The 18411-nt window shown below is 41.0% G+C and overlaps 1 protein-coding gene across 2 annotated transcripts in view; it reads right to left on the bottom strand.

Annotated features, from left to right (window-relative positions):
- The window catches only part of LOC117430243 (transmembrane protein 132E), a 299335-nt gene that overhangs the window by 30303 nt on the left and 250621 nt on the right, over window positions 1–18411 (bottom strand). For both annotated transcript variants that reach the window (XM_034050090.3, XM_059000772.1), the window contains exons 5-6: window positions 18119–18262; window positions 609–814 (exon numbers count right to left, since the gene is read on the bottom strand). In XM_034050090.3, the coding sequence (XP_033905981.3) occupies window positions 609–814; window positions 18119–18262 (350 nt within the window). The remainder of the gene's footprint in view (window positions 1–608; window positions 815–18118; window positions 18263–18411) is intronic.

The following is an 18411-nucleotide window of genomic DNA, read 5'->3' as shown; positions in this document are numbered from 1 at the left end:
AGAGAATCACGTGTCTCACAAACCAGTATACATACTTGTTACAATGCAAAGAACACAGATATTAAATTATCTGTTTTAACCACAGGGGGGCAGGATTCTTTCCCATAGGTCACCACTGTAATGACATCTCAGCCCACTGAAGTAAATGGAGAGGCAAGGGCTAGACATACGAATCACAAACCATAAAGTTCAAAGACAAACATCGTACCATTCTACTAAAGCCCTTTAGCTGAGGGGTGACTCCCTGTGTTGTGCTAATGTCAGGATTATTAGGAGTTCCTCCAGTGTGGAGTAGTGGTTAGGGCTCTGGACTCTTGACCAGAGGGTTGTGGGTTCAATCCCCAGTGGGGACACTGCTGCTGTACCCTTGAGCAAGGTACTTTACCTAGATTGCTCCAGTAAAATCCCAACTGTATAAATGGGTAATTGTATGTTAAAAATAATGTGATATCTTGTAACAATTGTAAGTCACCCTGGATAAGGGTGTCTGCTAAGAAATAAATAATAATAATAATAATAAAACTAGAAACCCTGTAGGGCAAACTGGGAAACATGCAAAAGTGTGTAGAAACGCTGAGTCTGTCTGTGATGGTGACAGCACTGCTTACCGTCGGTCCGGGAGGATGGGAACACGCCAGCCCTTGATGAGGCTCAGCCGGGAGTCAGACAGCTTCACCTGCAGGGGCAGTTTGGGGACCCAGACTGTCAGCTCCAGGGGGGCACTCAGATGCTCATATCTGAAGACCACACGGGCGTTCATTGAGCCACGCGACTCCTTCCCATTCACAAACACATAGTCGCAGCCCTTAGAAACCTGGGGGACAAAACACAGCGGTTAAGAAACTGAACTTCATATATCTTTGCTTTTTTCACAGTACCCTTACCTTGATGTTGCTATGGTTTCCTTTATAGAAGTTTACCATGGTAATTGTGTAGTTTTCTCATAATCTTCCCATGGTTATACAATGCATTTACCATAGTGTACCATGGTTTGCCATTTTAATATGCTTTCTCAGACCTCTCTGGACTTCACCATGCTTACCTACGCTTTATTACACTTTGCTATGTGTTTACTATGGGAAACTTTTATAAGGGTCTTATTTTGCAGTTATTAAGAATAGTGTAATCACAATTTAGAATTAAAAGTACTAACATATAGTTTATTTATAGCAAACTAACTTACTTAAAGTGTATATTTACCAGTAGTTTATTCAGGGTTAAAAATATTGAATGCAGCCATCGAGACTCAATTAACATTAACCCAGGTGCAAGACATTCACGCTGGAGAAGCGTCAAAAAGCGTTTAAACTAGGCCTGCCTGAACCTAGTAGTCTTAAAAATACAGGGTGAACAAAATATAAATCATGGAACCAGTTGGTACAAGCAACACCTGGAAATGCAAAACAGCAACATCCATTGGTGGAAAGTGAATGAACAAAGTTCAGAGACATCATGCTGGAAATGCAAGACCTCTTCATCCCAAAGACTAAGAAGGCCAAACCAAGCGGTGCCAAAATGGTTTAAACAATCCATCAAGCAAAGAATCAAGAAGGAGATCTACAGAGTGTACAAAAATGACAAAAGCACAGCAACACAAAAATAATACAAGGAAGTGCTTGCGCAGATAAAAAAAAATAAGCAAAAAGAGATATTGAACTCAACAATGCTTTGGACATTAAACACAACCCCAAACAGCTCTTCTAAAACCACAGCAACAGCAGAACAGTCAAGGAAGAAGTACAGCCATTAAACACAACCCCAAACAGCTCTTCTAAAACCACAGCAACAGCAGAACAGTCAAAGAAGAGCCTAAGGGGATACCATGGGGAATGTAGTTGAGGATGACAAAGCAATAGCAAACACATTGAATGAGCACTTTGTACACATTTTCTCCAGCAAGGACGTCAACATGCCCCCTGTCACTAAGTCCTCAAACAATCCTAGGTGCACTTAGTATAAAATAGGACGGAAGTACTAAGAGGACTGGAGGCTCTCAAAACTTAAGTGTTAAAAAAACAAGGGAGGTGATCACCAAGCCACTGGCAAAGATTATTCACAAAGCAATCAAGACAGATGTCCCAGCTGACTGACACTTTGCAAATGTAACACCCATATTTTAACATATAAAATCATGGAATCAATCTTAAGAGGGAAACTAGATGAATATCTATACAGCAACAACATCGCAGGAGACAGCCAACATGGATTCAGAAAAGGGCACTCTTGTCTCACAAAACAAAAGCCTATGACATCATATACTGCACTTGGACTTCCAAAAAGCTCTTGATAAAGTGCCACATGAAAGGCTGATACTCAAGCTGCAATCCATCAGAATACAAGATAGTAGATGCAAGTGGATAGAAAACTGGTTAAAACAAAGGAAGCAGAGAGTACTTCTAAACCTCTACCTTGAATAACGTACTCAGTGCTCTGCCTTGGACCACTCATGTTTCTTAGCTACATCTACGACTTAGATAGGGGGATAATTAGAAAACTTGTAAAATCTGCAGACACAAAGCTTGAGGCATGCTTACAGCCACCCAGGAAATCCAAAAAGATTTAGATCGTATAGAGAACTGGGTAAAAAACATGAAAAAGAAATTCAATATCAACAAATGTAAAGTGTTACACGTCGGTCACAAAAATGTAAGATCCAAATACCAAATGGGGAGGACAGAATTATAGAACAGACACACAGAGTGGTGAGGATATGGAATGGGTTACCGAGTCATGTCGTTGAGGCAGAATCACTGGGATTCTTTAAGATCAGTGTGCTTCTAGGACCTGGACAAGCATTGCTGGTTTGAATGGCCTCCTTTCGTTCGTAAGCCTTCTTATGTTTTTATTGCAATTACTCAAATACTTTAAGGTATTTTGACTGAGTTCAGGGGCTACTCTTCAATTCCAGTTGCTTGACATTGCCTACCAAAGTGTCTTTATATTTCTAAGTGCACTAATGCAAAGTAGTGTATTGCCAGCAAAACTAGCATACAATCAGCTTTAGCTAAAGAGCAGCTGTTGAACTCAGGTGAAAGCACTTTTACATGACATAAAAAAAGACAGAACAGCATTTGAGTAATAAGAATTGAAGTCATTCGGAATGATTACAAATATGACAAAAAGGTATGCAAAACCAATCGCCTCTTTATACCCAGGAGCTCCACAGTAGACCTACTTGCCCCTGAAGGACAAAGGCCAGCCCTGTAGGTGTCTGCTTGAGCTCACCGGGCACCTGGCCATAAGCATGATGAAGAGAAACAGCCCCTGACGATTTTATTATTAATATTATTATTAGTTTATTTGTTAGACGCCTTAATACAAGGTGACATACAGGTGTTACAGGGCAATACAAGGTTACAGTGCAAAAAATTTTAAATACAGTGTAGTTTACAGTAAGTGCAAATACTACTAGAATACAATATAATACAATATAACAAGTTATGATTACAGCAATTTGGATCTGCAATGACATGATAGTAGTGCAATAGTGCAATTGTTATTACCTCCCTAACCCAGCAGCCATGACCTTACTAGGTGAGACCTCCAAGACCCCTACGCATTGGTATTCTTAAAACTTTTGTAGCTTTATGAATAACTTCCATTTTATACATGAGAAAAAATAACATATATTTTTAATTTAGAGTGACCAATTATTATTTGTATTTATTTTTCCCCCCCAATTTGGAATGTCCAATTATGTTTTTTCTCCTCACTGCAGTGGGTCCCCACACAGCACAAACGTTCTGAGTGTGTGTGAGTGTCCTCCGATCTCACAAGCCTAAAGCCAGAATCACTTTTACACTGATCAATCCAGAGCAGAGGTGGGCGGGATGCCGATCCCGGAGAACAGAGATCAGCCCTGCCTCTTATCCACTCTGAATGTGTTCAGTGTCTGGCCAGTAGGGTTCGCTGTTGCGCGATGAGGAGAAGGAATCCCTGCTGGTTTCCCATCCCCCACCACGGTAGCGTCAGAGCCACTGTGGCGCCCCCTTCGGAGTCCCCTGCAAAGTTCGGCCTCTTTGCACAGCCTGGACACGAACTGGCACCGTGCAAGCTGTGTGACTCATCCTGCACTCCCAGTGGCAGCACTTTAACTGGATGAGTCACTCGAGGACCCCCTAGAAAAAATATATTTAAACAATGATTCATGACTGTTTAATCTACCAGAGAAGAAAATAATGTTCCAATCACCCAACTAGCAAATTCCCATAAATACTAAGCCTTTAATATGAAATTATTTACAGTAATAGATAGCAGATTTGGCGGAGTAATATCTGTGATTTATCTAGAGATTTCAGAGTGCTGACACCATAATCAAGATGAAGAGGCTAGACCAGTCAAATAAAAACAAACCCCTGTAAGAAACTGTTTGGTCCACCAGTATGGACATCTGTTTTTATTTACTGCTGAGAAAGCTATATTATTTTCCTGCTGGTGAACTGCATATCGCTTTGTAAAACTTTTAGCCATATCTGTAGCTCTCAGTTTTGAAAGAAGCACATATTGTTGTACATTTTTATTTTAAACATGATATCTGGTACTATGCTGGGTTAAAGAAATCTCTGTTTGCACTTCCTTGGTCTGCAGAGTGAAATTGTCTTCACCCCTTCAATGGCTTCTTTCCTGTCATTAACCAACCAGCTGCTTCCCCTATTGATTGGCAATGCTTTCAGCCCGTAACGTGATCCAGAAGACAGAGCAACATTAAATTGTGAATATGATCTAAATATACTTACACACGTCCCCAAAATTAGCATTGAGGAATAATAACTAAGCAAAAACAGCAATAGAAAATGATACATAAAATACTATATTAAACAGGTAACTTAAAGAGTAAGTAGCAGGGTTCCGAAAAATATAGCGTTATACGTCCCCACATGTTGCTACAGTTTAAATAACGTACCTGTAACTTTTTTTTCAACATCCTGACAACTGTTTACACTTATAACTTTAAAGTATGTTTCAAAGCCCTTTTCAAAATGGCTGTTCTAGTACACTGGGGTTTGAGATCTGTCCTTTAAATCAGTAGATCCCAAACCGGTCCTGGGGACCCCCTGTGTCTGCTGGTTTTCATTCCAACTGAGCTCTCAGTTACTTAACTAGACCCTTAATTGAATTGATCATTTGCTTCATCAGACCTTTTGAATTGTTTTCAGCTCTTAAAAGTTGCATATTTCAAGTTAGCTATAACATTATATAAGTAACTTGAACTAGGACCGGTGTTGTGAACCACTGCTCTAAGTCACTGCAGGAACAGCGGTTATAAATAAATAAATAAATAAATAAAAACAGAGCAGAACAGAACATGATACAATCTGAACAAAAAAAGAATACATTTCATGCCAAGTTTCTCTAGCTATTGGTCCATAGAAATATAAGCAACTGAACTGTCTGCATCACTACAACTTGGTTAGAGACTGCAAAGAAGGTGTAACCATCACCTGCACACTCTGTCTCTCCCTTTGTCTGTCTCTCTCTGCATGTATCTGGTTCTGCCACCCACCAGTAGCTCTGTCACCCGAGAGGCGCCGTGGCTTTAGTATGCCTGTCAGTCAGCCCATCTGGGCCCTCGACACTGCCAGGTGCACTCAAGCACACCGGCCTCCGGAGCTGGTAATAAATTCAGAGAGCTAATTGGAAGTCAAAAGCTCTTAAAGAGTGGATTCAGAGGCTGGCAGCCCAGCAGGGAAGGAGAGAGAGGGAGAGGGAGGTCCCTGTGCGTTGATTAACACCTTTTTATTGTGTTCAATATCTTTTGGTTCTTTGCTTGTTTCCAAAAATAGGGACCCTTATTCGCTGATTGTGTCCGTCTGCCCTTCCATGAGTCTGTCATAAGGTTGCCATCTTTTCCACAGACCAAACCCAGACATATTTCTCAGTCAGCCTACGTCTATCAAAACTGCAGTATACTGTAATACAGTTTAACACAATACCACCAGATCAGTAATCATGCATTATACACAGTATTGTGCTCTTGATATTTCTAGCAATTGAAGTTGCAAGCCAGAAAAATAGTAGCTATATCATGGTACGTTACAGTCTAATCTTACCTGAGACAAGTAGCTGTGGTGATGAGTAACACCGTGGTAAGTCAACGCAATTTCTGAAGCAATGCTGTCTACCTGTTTTTTTTTTTCATAAAGAATTTTTCCAGTCACTGGATTTCTGAGCCTGAAAAGTCTGTTTGTGAGTCAGAATTACTTTACAGCCGTTATGTCATGGCAAATTCCCCCCCCCTCCCCTTATAATAAATATCCAGAAACGTTATTAATACACGTTAAAAACTACAAAACAGTAAAAAAAAAAAAGACAAAATGAGCCCAAATGGACTAAAACGTGGTTTGGGTTTTTCAGTGTTACAAATAACTGAGCTATGGCAAAATATGTAAAGCATATTATACATAAAAAACACAGTGGTTAAAGAAAAGGGCTTATAACCAGGAGGTCCCCGGTTCAAATCCCACCTCAGCCACTGACTCATTGTGTGACCCTGAGCAAGTCACTTAACCTCCTTGTGCTCCGTCTTTCGGGTGAGACATAATTGTAAGTGACTATGCAGCTGATGCATAGTTCACACACCCTAGTCTCTGTAAGTCGCCTTGGATAAAGGCGTCTGCTAAATAAACAAATAATAATAATAATAATTAAACCATATTGTATGTATTTTGCTATTTACAAAAGCAATACTAAACAGCAATTAATGCAAGTATGTCAAAGAAAATATTTAAGGAAGGTTGGGGTTTCTTATGCATTTCACTTAAAACCGGACATTAGTGCGTCCAGGCTTGTTAATTCCTGTGACCCGGACACAGATGCCAATTCAGACCCGGACAGGTAGCAACCCTAGTCTGTCACTACATGGTCTTTCATTTTGCTTCAAAACTTTCAGCATACAAATATTTTTGACTTATACATTTTGTACAGCTGATGCGTATGGTATATGAGTGGCTTCAGTGGGCGAGAGGACAAGCATTTCACATAAGAGACAGATCAACTGTACACATTAACTTTATAAATATTCTTTTTTTAGAAAAATAACTCAATACATGGTTAATTCTCCACTATACAGCGGCACCTACTGGCCAGAGCTCAAGCGGCCTCCTGCCTCTGTGCAGCCCCTGGGTGTGAAGATGGGCTTGGCAGTGGCGACTTCAATTCTCCTGTCGTGGGCTTATTTGAGAGCTATGCTAGTTATCCTAGCACCTACATTTCGTAAAACTGGCACACAAACGTAAGAAAAGAAAGAGAATTGTATGTTCCTTGTCCTCAGAAGGCTGAAATGACTAACACAGTCTGCGGAGGTGGTATACAGTACAGCAGCATGCCCAGCTGATATGCCTTTGCACATTCACAGCAACCCTAAAGGCAGACCCTGAATGATCTGCCCTGAATGCTGGAGAATGGGGTCAATGTGACCTGAAAATAACTTCAAGATCTACAAACTGGAGTCATATTGACATTTTCAATTAACATCAAGCTCTTTATTGTAAGTCACCATTACTATCTCAACCATAACAATTAAGATATTTCATTCAAGAGATGCTTAAGCAGAAGTAAAACGCATTCTGTCTAATTTCACTTCAAAGGCACTGAGCAAAAAGAACAATAAACAGACAGGGCTGTTTTATCCTAGTGCTGAACGAACATGGATTTCCTGTTTGAATATTCTTTCATAGTGCTGAACGAACATGGATTTCATGTTTGAATATTCTTTAGTGCTGAACGAACATGAGTTTCATGTTTGAATATTCTTTCAAAATGTAAACGGACATTCAAATATACTTTAGTATTGACTTAGCTGGAAAACAAAAGTATAACATACCAAATCTCAGAACCAAAATAAACTCAGAACCCATGAAATTGACTTATAAACAAGAGGGACACAATAGAATGTGGGTTATTGATTTCAAACCTCATTTATGCATTGGTTTCCTCTTCATAAATCTTTTTGATAAATTGAACAAACACCAAATACATTTCAAGCACTGTTTAGTCTTTGTTGCATTCATTCACATCCAATGACAGAATTTCACTGTTCCAAATTATGCTGAGCTGGATCTAGGAAAAGTAATTCTCTGAATGAATCTGTTTAATTTAGGTTTAAACATTATTTTCTTTACATTGAACCTGTTATATGATCATTCACCATGACGATAGCTGTAGACAATTAATTCACCCATTTGTTTTTGTAACTGCTCTTATTTGAAATCATTCTCATCCATTCATCGTACTTAATATGTGCTCATACTGGACTTTACTGGACTTTACTCATACAAGCAAATATTTTTTATATAAGTTAACTGCTCTTAGTCGAACCCGCTGTAACTTTATGTACTTTATAACTGCTCTTATCTGTAATATGATATTCTGAAATGTGATACTTTATAATGTGATATTTTGTAACAATTTTAAGTCACCCTGGATAAGGGTGTCTGCTAAGAAATAAACAATAATAATAATAATAATAATAATAATAATAATAATAATAATAATAATTATAGTGCATGGTGTAGTCTCTATCTGTAAGAAAATGTTTTTATGCTAAAGACAAGTAACTTGCTTTTTCCTTTCAAGTAAACTCTATTTCTTTGTCGGCTTTCGCATGTCCTGTGAGGACTCTGAAGTACAGTGCAAATGCGCAGAGGGGGCTTTTAAAACCCACTTGCAGAATATAACAAGGCTGTCATTTCCCTGCTAGTTGCTGCTAACAAATCATTTGCTCCTGTTGGCTGCAATTACACAGGAGGAGGGGTGCCGGGGAGAAGCCTGGGCCTTGATTTATCTCCTTAGCCTGAGACAGTACCACAGACTTGGCTGCACTGTTTGCTTCACACAGTAAATAAAAGGCAGGTAATTACTGCGAACAATGGTCTGAGGAGCTTCCCCTTGGTTCCCCTATAGCACAGTAGTATGTGTTTGCCTTTTTCAATAATACCTTTTTCTTTTAATTGAATAGGTTGGTAATAGTTTAGTGGTTTGATTGCTAAGCCGTCGTGCTGAGAGTAAGGTTCAAGGCCTTCCAAGAAGTTTAGTGAAATAATTTCATTAATCTTACCTCGGTCACCTCAGTGTCTATGGGGTCATGTGACTGGCTGCAGTGCAGGTCAATGATTCGGGGAGGAGCTGGCTGGTTAATGAAAGAATTCACTGAAGGAAGTGCTATGGAAGACTACCTGAAAGCTTCTTTATTCTAGTATGACATTTCCTCTAACATGTAAAATTTGAACAGATGACAAGATTTATGGAATAGTTTCATTAGCTATGATCACCATGTTTTTAATGCTTTACCTTGCAGCACCTATTTGTGATTCTACCATGTCTTCATTATGCTTATACGATAGTCATATTTCCAAACCATTTCCTCCTGTATGTCATTAACTAATTGTGTTGCCTCCCTAACCTGTGGAAGCACCAGAGCCAATGTTCCCTGTGGAATCCCCAGCGTACATATTTAAACACACAAACACATTAGTTTGGGGGTGTTCTACTAAGTTTGAGAGAAATGCCTTAAAACAGAACATTTTTTTTTATCGCTCCACATATTCTTGCACTGTCAGACGTAAGAGAAATCGTATGAAAGTCCTAAGTGAAATCGGACATAAGTCCACTTGGGACACAGTGAAATCAGAGATAAGTCTGGTCAGCACATTGACAAATGATTTCAATACCCTGTCTTAACAAAGACAGTGAGCACATTAAAAGTGAAACAACAGTAAATGTGTTGCACTGCGTAACACTACGACTTCTACTACTAATGTATGTTGTGTTTTGTATAAACTAGTAAATTCAGACTTAACAATTTCAAAATACTGCCTTACTTGAAGTTTCAATAGTGTTAATTAAAGCAGTCAGTGTCCCTCCCTCACTCATCACGCTGGTTTTAAATTTGCTCAGGGAAGCCAAGTCCCTTTGAGAACATGTTTTCCTCTTCAGTTCTCATTACTGTTTGTTTTTATTGGTTTAATTGTTTTACTCGTCTGTGATTTTCCAGTTCATTGCTTGTATGGCTAGAAGCTCCTGACAGAGGCTGTCAGAGCTGTGAAAGGACACGCGCTGTGAAAGGACACAAACCCAGGGCACGCGCTGGAGTCTGAACGGGACATTAGAACTTTTGAAGCATTTAATCTACTCAACTGAAGCAGTGTGCGCTCCCCTCGGGGCTCTTGTACTGAAAAGGTAGTCAAATTATGATTTCAATACACACTGTCAACTTACCGTGCCATGCGCTAAAAATGCTTTGTCTTGGCTTACTTAATACAAGACCTTTAGCAAACAAGTCTGTTTTAATTAACAATTTTATTGAAACAAATTTAGACATTTTTACTTTCGGTGAGATGTGGTTGAAGCAAGATAAAAATGCATCCCTGGTAGAGGCCTGTCCTTCAGGTTTTTCCTTCTATCAGAAAGTTCTGTTACTTATCACCCACGTAGAGCCAACTCTTCTTTTCTATCTGAATTCAGTGAGTTGTTGTCAACAATTATTGTTAAACATAACAATAGGATCTTACTTGTAGGTGATTTTAATGTACATGTTGATGTCCATAGAGATCCTCTTGGTAGAGATTTTCTGACATTGCTTGAGTCCCTGGGTTTTATTCAGCATGTTACTGGTCCTACTCATACAGGGCTGCCTTGTATCTAGCTAGATTGGTCTATTATTATGATCTTCTTGACAAAGATAAGAATAACCCAAGATTTCTCTTTCAGTCCATAACAAAATGAACAAATCCACAATTGGAGTGTGTTGCACAGAATCCTCCTCCAGGAAGCTGTGTAGAGTTTATGAATCACTTCAATAAAAAAGTGTTGGGCACCAGAAATCAGATGAGCAACTGTATACCAAATCGAGACACGTCAACTGACAAAAACAATGATGCAAAGATGCTTGCTCTGTCTGAATCTAATCAAACCGTACAGCATTTTATATTGACATGTGAACAAGAGCTGGGTGTCCTAGTTAAAAATACAAAACCCAAAACATGTACATTAGCTCCCATTCCTACTACACTTTTAAAAGAAGTAGCTCCAAAAATAAATACCACCGTTTTAAATGTTAACAGCTTAATATCTACAGACCCGTATCCAGGCTTCCTTTTTTATCCAAGGTGTTAGAGAGAGTGGTGGCGGAGCAACTTAACAGATTTATTGCTGCACAGAACATTGCTGAGAAATTTCAGTCTGGTTTTAGGCCGCATCACAGCACTGAGACGGCACTAATTCGAGTGGTAAGTGATGTGCTGTGGTCCTCTGATGTGGGCTCGCCTTCGGTTCTTGTTTTACTTGATTTAAGTGCAGCCTTTGACACCATTGATCACTCTGTTTTAATTGATTGCCTTGAAAATATGGTGGGATTTTCAGGTACTGTCCTGTCCTGGTTCTGGTACTATCTCTCTAACAGGTTTCAGTTTGTTAAAACTGAGGAGGAGACCTCTTTTTTATCAAAGGTTACATGTGGGGTTCGATTCTTGGCCCAATTCTGTTTTCTCTTCATATGCTACCCTTGGGTAATATTATTCGTAGACATGGAGTTAATTTTCACTGTTATGCTGATGATACTCAGCTTTACCTGTCCCTCAAGCAGGGTGATGAGTCTGCTGCTAATATTTTGAATACCTGAAAAATTGTATGTTTAAAAACTTCCTAATGCTAAATTCAGACAACACAGAATTGACGATATTGGGACCTCAGAAACAATACAAGAATATACACTTGTCTGGTTTTGTGCTTGATGGTCTTTGTACAGATATTGGAGAAGAAATAAAAAACTTAGGTCTCATTTTTGACCCAGACCTCTCATTTGAGGCACACATTAAAAATGTTACAAAACTTTATTTTTCCCTTGTTAAAGGCGATTGATTGATTTCTTGATTGATTGAGAACTTACAACAGCTGCTAATGTTCAATTATGCCAGTCCACTACGAAACCCAATCCCTTAATTGTCTCCTTAATATAACCCAAGAGACACTGCTGGGGTGAAATGACCTAGAAAGTGAAGCAGTAACAGATTTTCTGGAAATCAAGGCAAGCAAACTGAGATTTTTCTTTAACCCAGTGTAGTACCTGATGTCTGTTTTAAAATTAAAATACATGTTTGCTATAACATATGTTTCTTTCAAAACTGCACATCTGAGATGTATATAATGTATAAAAGTGTTTGACAGATAAGATTTATGGAATGATTTTGTTAGCTACCTACAGACAAATGTAACAAGTGGTTTCAATCCTTTCCTTAAGTGCTTTAACTCTCAGGGCCCTTCCCCTTACAGCTCGCAGGCCTCTCTTTCCAATACCTTTTAGATTAAGATTTCAACTATGTGGAATATATTAAACTTTAATTAAGGGATTACCAGTCTGCAGAAACCCTTTTTTAAGGTGATCTTTATTTTCTTTCACAGGCAAATTAATTTAAAACAAGAAGATATAGAGGTCTCATAGAAGATATAGAGGTCTCATAGAAGATATAGAGGTCTCATAGAAGATATAGAGGACTCATAGAAGATATAGCAATCTCATAGAAGATATAGCAATCTCATAGAAGATATAGAGGTCTCATAGAAGATATAGAGGTCTCATAGAAGTTATAGAGGTCTCATAGAAGATATAGAGGACTGTGGCAAAGTGCCCGCCCCGTGTGTATTTTGTGTGTTATGTGTTGCTGTATGTTGCGTGTGTTAATGTTGGTGTATAGATTGGTACACGGGATATAAACGGGTCTGTGTTTCACGTGTATTTAAAAAGTGTATAATTATATTTAGGCACGAGGATGGCACATCACTTCACGTGCAGATAAAATATGTATAATGTGTGGCACGGGGTTGCACGTAATTCATTCACGTGCTGGGATTCAAGTGAATAATTAATTAGTAATTGAATCCCAGCACAACAGTATAAATAGGTACATTTTTAGTCACTCAGTGTTAGGTGTTCAGAGAGTGGAGAACGGGAGAGAGAGAGGAGAGTTAAAATCAGCGTAATTATAAATATAATAAGTGTATTCTCACCGTGTTTGTTCGTCTCCGTTTCACCTGTGTGTTAGTGTCTAGTCGTTTTGTCTGTCTGTTTATTTTGGCGTCAAGTGCCGTGTCCTATTTTGTGTACCGTTTTAATAAACGCTGAGTGCCACCATTGCACTCAGCTCATCACAACAACCGTCTGTGTTTGAATTCCTTTCTGGTCTGACGCAACCCACTCTGGCCGTCTTTGTGACACGTGGTGTCATCGTGGGATAGCCGCGCCTCCAAGCGTCAGATCAGGAGGGGTTTTGTTTAAAAAAAAAAAAAAAAATATTATATATATATATATATATATATATATATAATGGCAGAAGACGCCACAAAATGGCGGGACTGGTTCCTGGAGTCTCTGCCCATAGTCGTCCGGGCCCTGTGGATGATGGACAGTGAGAGATGGGAGGCCTATCAGCAGGAACACACCCCAAACACCTTGGAGGAAGGTGTGGAGTTTCTCCTCAGCTACCTGGAGGCGACGATAAACGGAACAGCAGCCCAGGTAGCAGGACCACCAGCAGAGGAGTACCTGCTGTCCCCATCTCCACCAGCAGAGGGTGAATGCCTGCTGGTTTTGCCTTCACAGCCCAAGCGGGAGGCAGAGACAGATAAAGAGGTGAAGGACAGGGAGGAGGAGTGCCGCCTAAGGGCCAGGCATCCACGGCGATGTAACAAGCCATCGCCGGGGTGCCTCCTCTGCGACCAGGATCACCTGTTCGCCCACTGTCCCTTCCGCAGTTATGGGGAGGAGCCTGAGCGTCCACAGCCCGAGCGGGAGGAGCCTGAGCGTCCACAGCCCGAGCGGGAGGAGCCTGAGCGTCCACAGCCCAAATGGGAGGAGCCTGAGCGTCCACAGCCCAAATGGGAGGAGCCTGAGCATCCACAGCCCAAATGGGAGGAGCCTGAGCGTCCACAGCCCAAACGGGAGGAGCCTGAGCGTCCACAGCCCAAGCGGAAGGAGCCTGAACGTCCTACGCCTGAGTGGAAGGAGCCCGAACATCCTACGCCTGAGTGGGAGGAGCCCGAATGTCCTACGCCTGAGTGGGAGGAGCCCGAACGTCCTACGTCTGAGTGGGAGGAGCCCGAATGTCCTACGCCTGAGTGGGGGGAGCCCGAACGTCCACAGCCCAAGAGGGGGGAGTCGGTGCGTCCACAGCCCAAAAGGGAGGAGTCAGTGCGTCCACAGCCCAAAAGGGAGGAGTCGGTGCGTCCACAGCCAAAAAGGGAGGAGTCGGTGCGTCCACAGCCCAAAGGGAGGCAAGTCGGGGCTTCCACAGCTCTGGGACCCAAGCCACCAGCAGAGGGAAAATGCCTGCTGGTTCAGCCCCAAGAGCCGGAAGGGGAGGAGTTACAGGCCCAACCCCCTGAAAATTTTTTGGGGGGGAGAGGGGCAGGAGGCTGGTGTCCCCCAGCAGCCTCTATTCATGCTGCTGAAGGCAGCACGGCGCGCACCAGCCCAGCCGCCACAGCGGAGGGAGCCAGCGCCGCCAGGAGCAGAGGAGCTGCCTCTGCCTCCGCCACCTCCACCGGCAGGAACAGAGCAGCAGGAGCTGCCTCTGTCTCCGCCACCTCCACCGGAAGGAGCAGAGGAGCAGGAGCTGCCTCTGCCTCCGCCACCTCCACCGCTTCCTCCACTAGGAGCAGAGGAGCAGGAGCTGCCTCTGCCTCCACCACCACCAGGAGCAGAGGAGCTGGAGCTGCCTCTGCTTCCGCCACCGCCCGGAGCAGAGGAGCAGGAGCTGCCTCTGCTGCCCGTACCTCCACAGGGAGTACGGTGGCCGGAGCCCCAGAAAGGGGAGCTGCCGGCCACGAAGAAGGGGGACGAGGTCTGGAGACCACTTTCCCCAGCAGCAGTTTCGCTGCAGAAGTTCTTGTGGCCGGAGCCCCACAGGAGGGAGCTGCCGGCTACGAAGAAGGGGGAGGTCGGGGGACCACCTGCCCCCGCAGCTTTTTCGCTGCAGGACGGGACCAGCATGCTGTCAGCCGTGCCACTACCGGCAGGGGAGCTGACAGCATTTCCAGCCATGGGCCCACTGAAGCCTCCCTTCCCAGCCCGAGACTTTGGCCTGGACTGCTGGGTATTTAAGGGGGGAGGTGGCCGTTGAGGCCATGTGTGCTTTGCACAGGGGGGGGGTATATGTGGCAAAGTGCCCGCCCCTGTGTGTATTTTGTGTGTTATGTGTTGCTGTATGTTGCGTGTGTTAATTTTGGTGTATAGATTGGTACACGGGATATAAACGGGTCTGTGTTTCACGTGTATTTAAAAAGTGTATAATTATATTTAGGCACGAGGATGGCACATCACTTCACGTGCAGATAAAATATGTATAATGTGTGGCACGGGGTTGCACGTAATTCATTCACGTGCTGGGATTCAAGTGAATAATTAATTAGTAATTGAATCCCAGCACAACAGTATAAATAGGCACATTTTTAGTCACTCAGTGTTAGGTGTTCAGAGAGTGGAGAACGGGAGAGAGAGAGGAGAGTTAAAATCAGCGTAATTATAAATATGATAAGTGTATTCTCACCGTGTTTGTTCGTCTCCGTTTCACCTGTGTGTTAGTGTCTAGTCGTTTTGTCTGTCTGTTTATTTTGGCGTCAAGTGCCGTGTCCTGTTTTGTGTACCGTTTAAAACCTTTTTATTTGTTAATAAACGCTGAGTGCCACCATTGCACTCGGCTCATCACAACAACCGTCTGTGTTTGAATTCCTTTCTGGTCTGACGCAACCCACTCTGGCCGTCTTTGTGACAAGGACTCATAGAAGATATAGCAATCTCATAGAAGATATAGAGGTCTCATAGAAGATATAGAGGTCTCATAGAAGATATAGAGGTCTCATAGAAGATATAGGGGTCTCATAGAAGATATAGAGGTCTCATAGAAGATATAGAGGTCTCATAGAAGATATAGAGGACTCAGAAGATATAGCAATCTCATAGAAGATATAGCAATCTCATAGAAGATATAGAGGTCTCATAGAAGATATAGAGGACTCATAGAAGATATAGCAATCTCATAGAAGATATAGCAATCTCATAGAAGATATAGAGGTCTCATAGAAGATATAGAGGACTCATAGAAGATATAGAGGTCTCATAGAAGATATAGGGGTCTCATAGAAGATATAGCAATCTCATAGAAGATATAGAGGTCTCAGAAGATATAGAGGTCTCATAGAAGATATAGAGGACTCAGAAGATATAGCAATCTCATAGAAGATATAGAGGTCTCATAGAAGATATAGAGGTCTCATAGAAGATATAGAGGTCTCATAGAAGATATAGGGGTCTCAGAAGATATAGAGGTCTCATAGAAGATATAGAGGTCTCATAGAAGATATAGAGGACTCATAGAAGATATAGCAATCTCATAGAAGATATAGCAATCGCATAGAAGATATAGAGGTGTCATAGAAGATACAGAGGTCTCATAGAAGATATAGAGGTCTCATGGAAGATATAGAGGACTCATAGAAGATATAGAGGTCTCATAGAAGATATAGAGGTCTCATAGAAGATATAGAGGTCTCATAGAAGATATAGAGGTCTCATAGAAGATATAGAGGTCTCATAGAAGATATAGGGGTCTCAGAAGATATAGAGGTCTCATAGAAGATATAGAGGTCTCATAGAAGATATAGAGGACTCATAGAAGATATAGCAATCTCATAGAAGATATAGCAATCACATAGAAGATATAGAGGTGTCATAGAAGATACAGAGGTCTCATAGAAGATATAGAGGTCTCATGGAAGATATAGAGGACTCATAGAAGATATAGAGGTCTCATAGAAGATATAGAGGTCTCATAGAAGATATAGAGGTCTCATAGAAGATATAGAGGACTCATAGAAGATATAGAGGTCTCATAGAAGATATTGGGGTCTCATAGAAGATATAGCAATCTCATAGAAGATATAGAGGTATCATAGAAGATATAGAGGTCTCATAGAAGATATAGAGGTATCATAGAAGATATAGAGGACTCATAGAAGATACTGCAATCTCATAGAAGATATAGAGGTCTCATAGAAGATATAGAGGTCTCATAGAAGATATAGAGGACTCAGAAGATATAGCAATCTCATAGAAGATATAGAGGTCTCATAGAAGATATAGAGGACTCAGAAGATATAGCAATCTCATAGAAGATATAGAGGTCTCATAGAAGATATAGAGGTCTCATAGAAGATATAGAGGTCTCATAGAAGATATAGAGGACTCATAGAAGATATAGAGGACTCAGAAGATATAGCAATCTCATAGAAGATATAGAGGTCTCATAGAAGATATAGAGGACTCAGAAGATATAGCAATCTCATAGAAGATATAGAGGTCTCATAGAAGATATAGAGGACTCATAGAAGATATAGCAATCTCATAGAAGATATAGAGGTCTCATAGAAGATATAGAGGTATCATAGAAGATATAGAGGACTCAGAAGATATAGCAATCTCATAGAAGATATAGCAATCTCATAGAAGATATAGAGGTCTCATAGAAGATATAGAGGTATCATAGAAGTTATAGAGGTCTCATAGAAGATATAGAGGTCTCATAGAAGATATAGAGGTCTCATAGAAGATATAGAGGACTCAGAAGATATAGCAATCTCATAGAAGATATAGAGGTATCATAGAAGATATTGAGGTCTCATAGAAGATATAGAGGTCTCATATTAGTCTTTGTAGATTCATGCTGCTGTCACGGATAGGTTTGGTGGTGATGTCAGACCAGGAAGAGAATCACAATAATACTGCGGGTGGAAGAGCTGGTGCACGGCTTTATTATAAAACAAACAATTTAAATAAAACAAAACCACACTAAGAAAAGCTGTTGGTTTTTATATTGTGGTGCCAGGGATTAACTGGCTATCAACTACCTAGTTTTTCCCTTGACCACATTCTGCACAGGCTTTCTCATACGCATTCTTATGATTTTAGCTGGATGGGGCATTTTAAAACAATAATAACAATAAAACAGTGTTTAAACCACAAAACAATACATTTACATAATAATAATATAACACAAACCCAAAATAAACACAATACGCACAGTGATTTTTTTTTTATATTGACACTTGAGACACATGACTTGTACTGCACCTTGATGATGTCATCATTGGTCGACTTGCATTCCACAAACGTAGAGACGTCCGTGACGGCACCATTCATCTCTATGGCAACGACCTTCACTGGAATAGCCACAGTCCTTCCAGTCAGGATAGCAGTGTTTATGATCTCTGTATCCTGCAGTGGTGCGGAAGAAAAGGGATTGGTTAGATAGTCAAGACGGTTAGAAGGCTAAACAAAATGGCCACATGTATCTATTTATTAATATAAAGTGTCCTCTATTTAGGATGCTTGCAATAATTCTGAGTGGTTCTTAATTCAATATT

This window comes from Acipenser ruthenus, chromosome 26 (assembly GCF_902713425.1).
Source record: "Acipenser ruthenus chromosome 26, fAciRut3.2 maternal haplotype, whole genome shotgun sequence".
NCBI classification, from domain to species: Eukaryota; Metazoa; Chordata; class Actinopteri; order Acipenseriformes; family Acipenseridae; genus Acipenser; species Acipenser ruthenus.
Note: the sequence above shows the minus strand (reverse complement) of the source record. Positions and strands in the feature narration are given on the sequence as shown.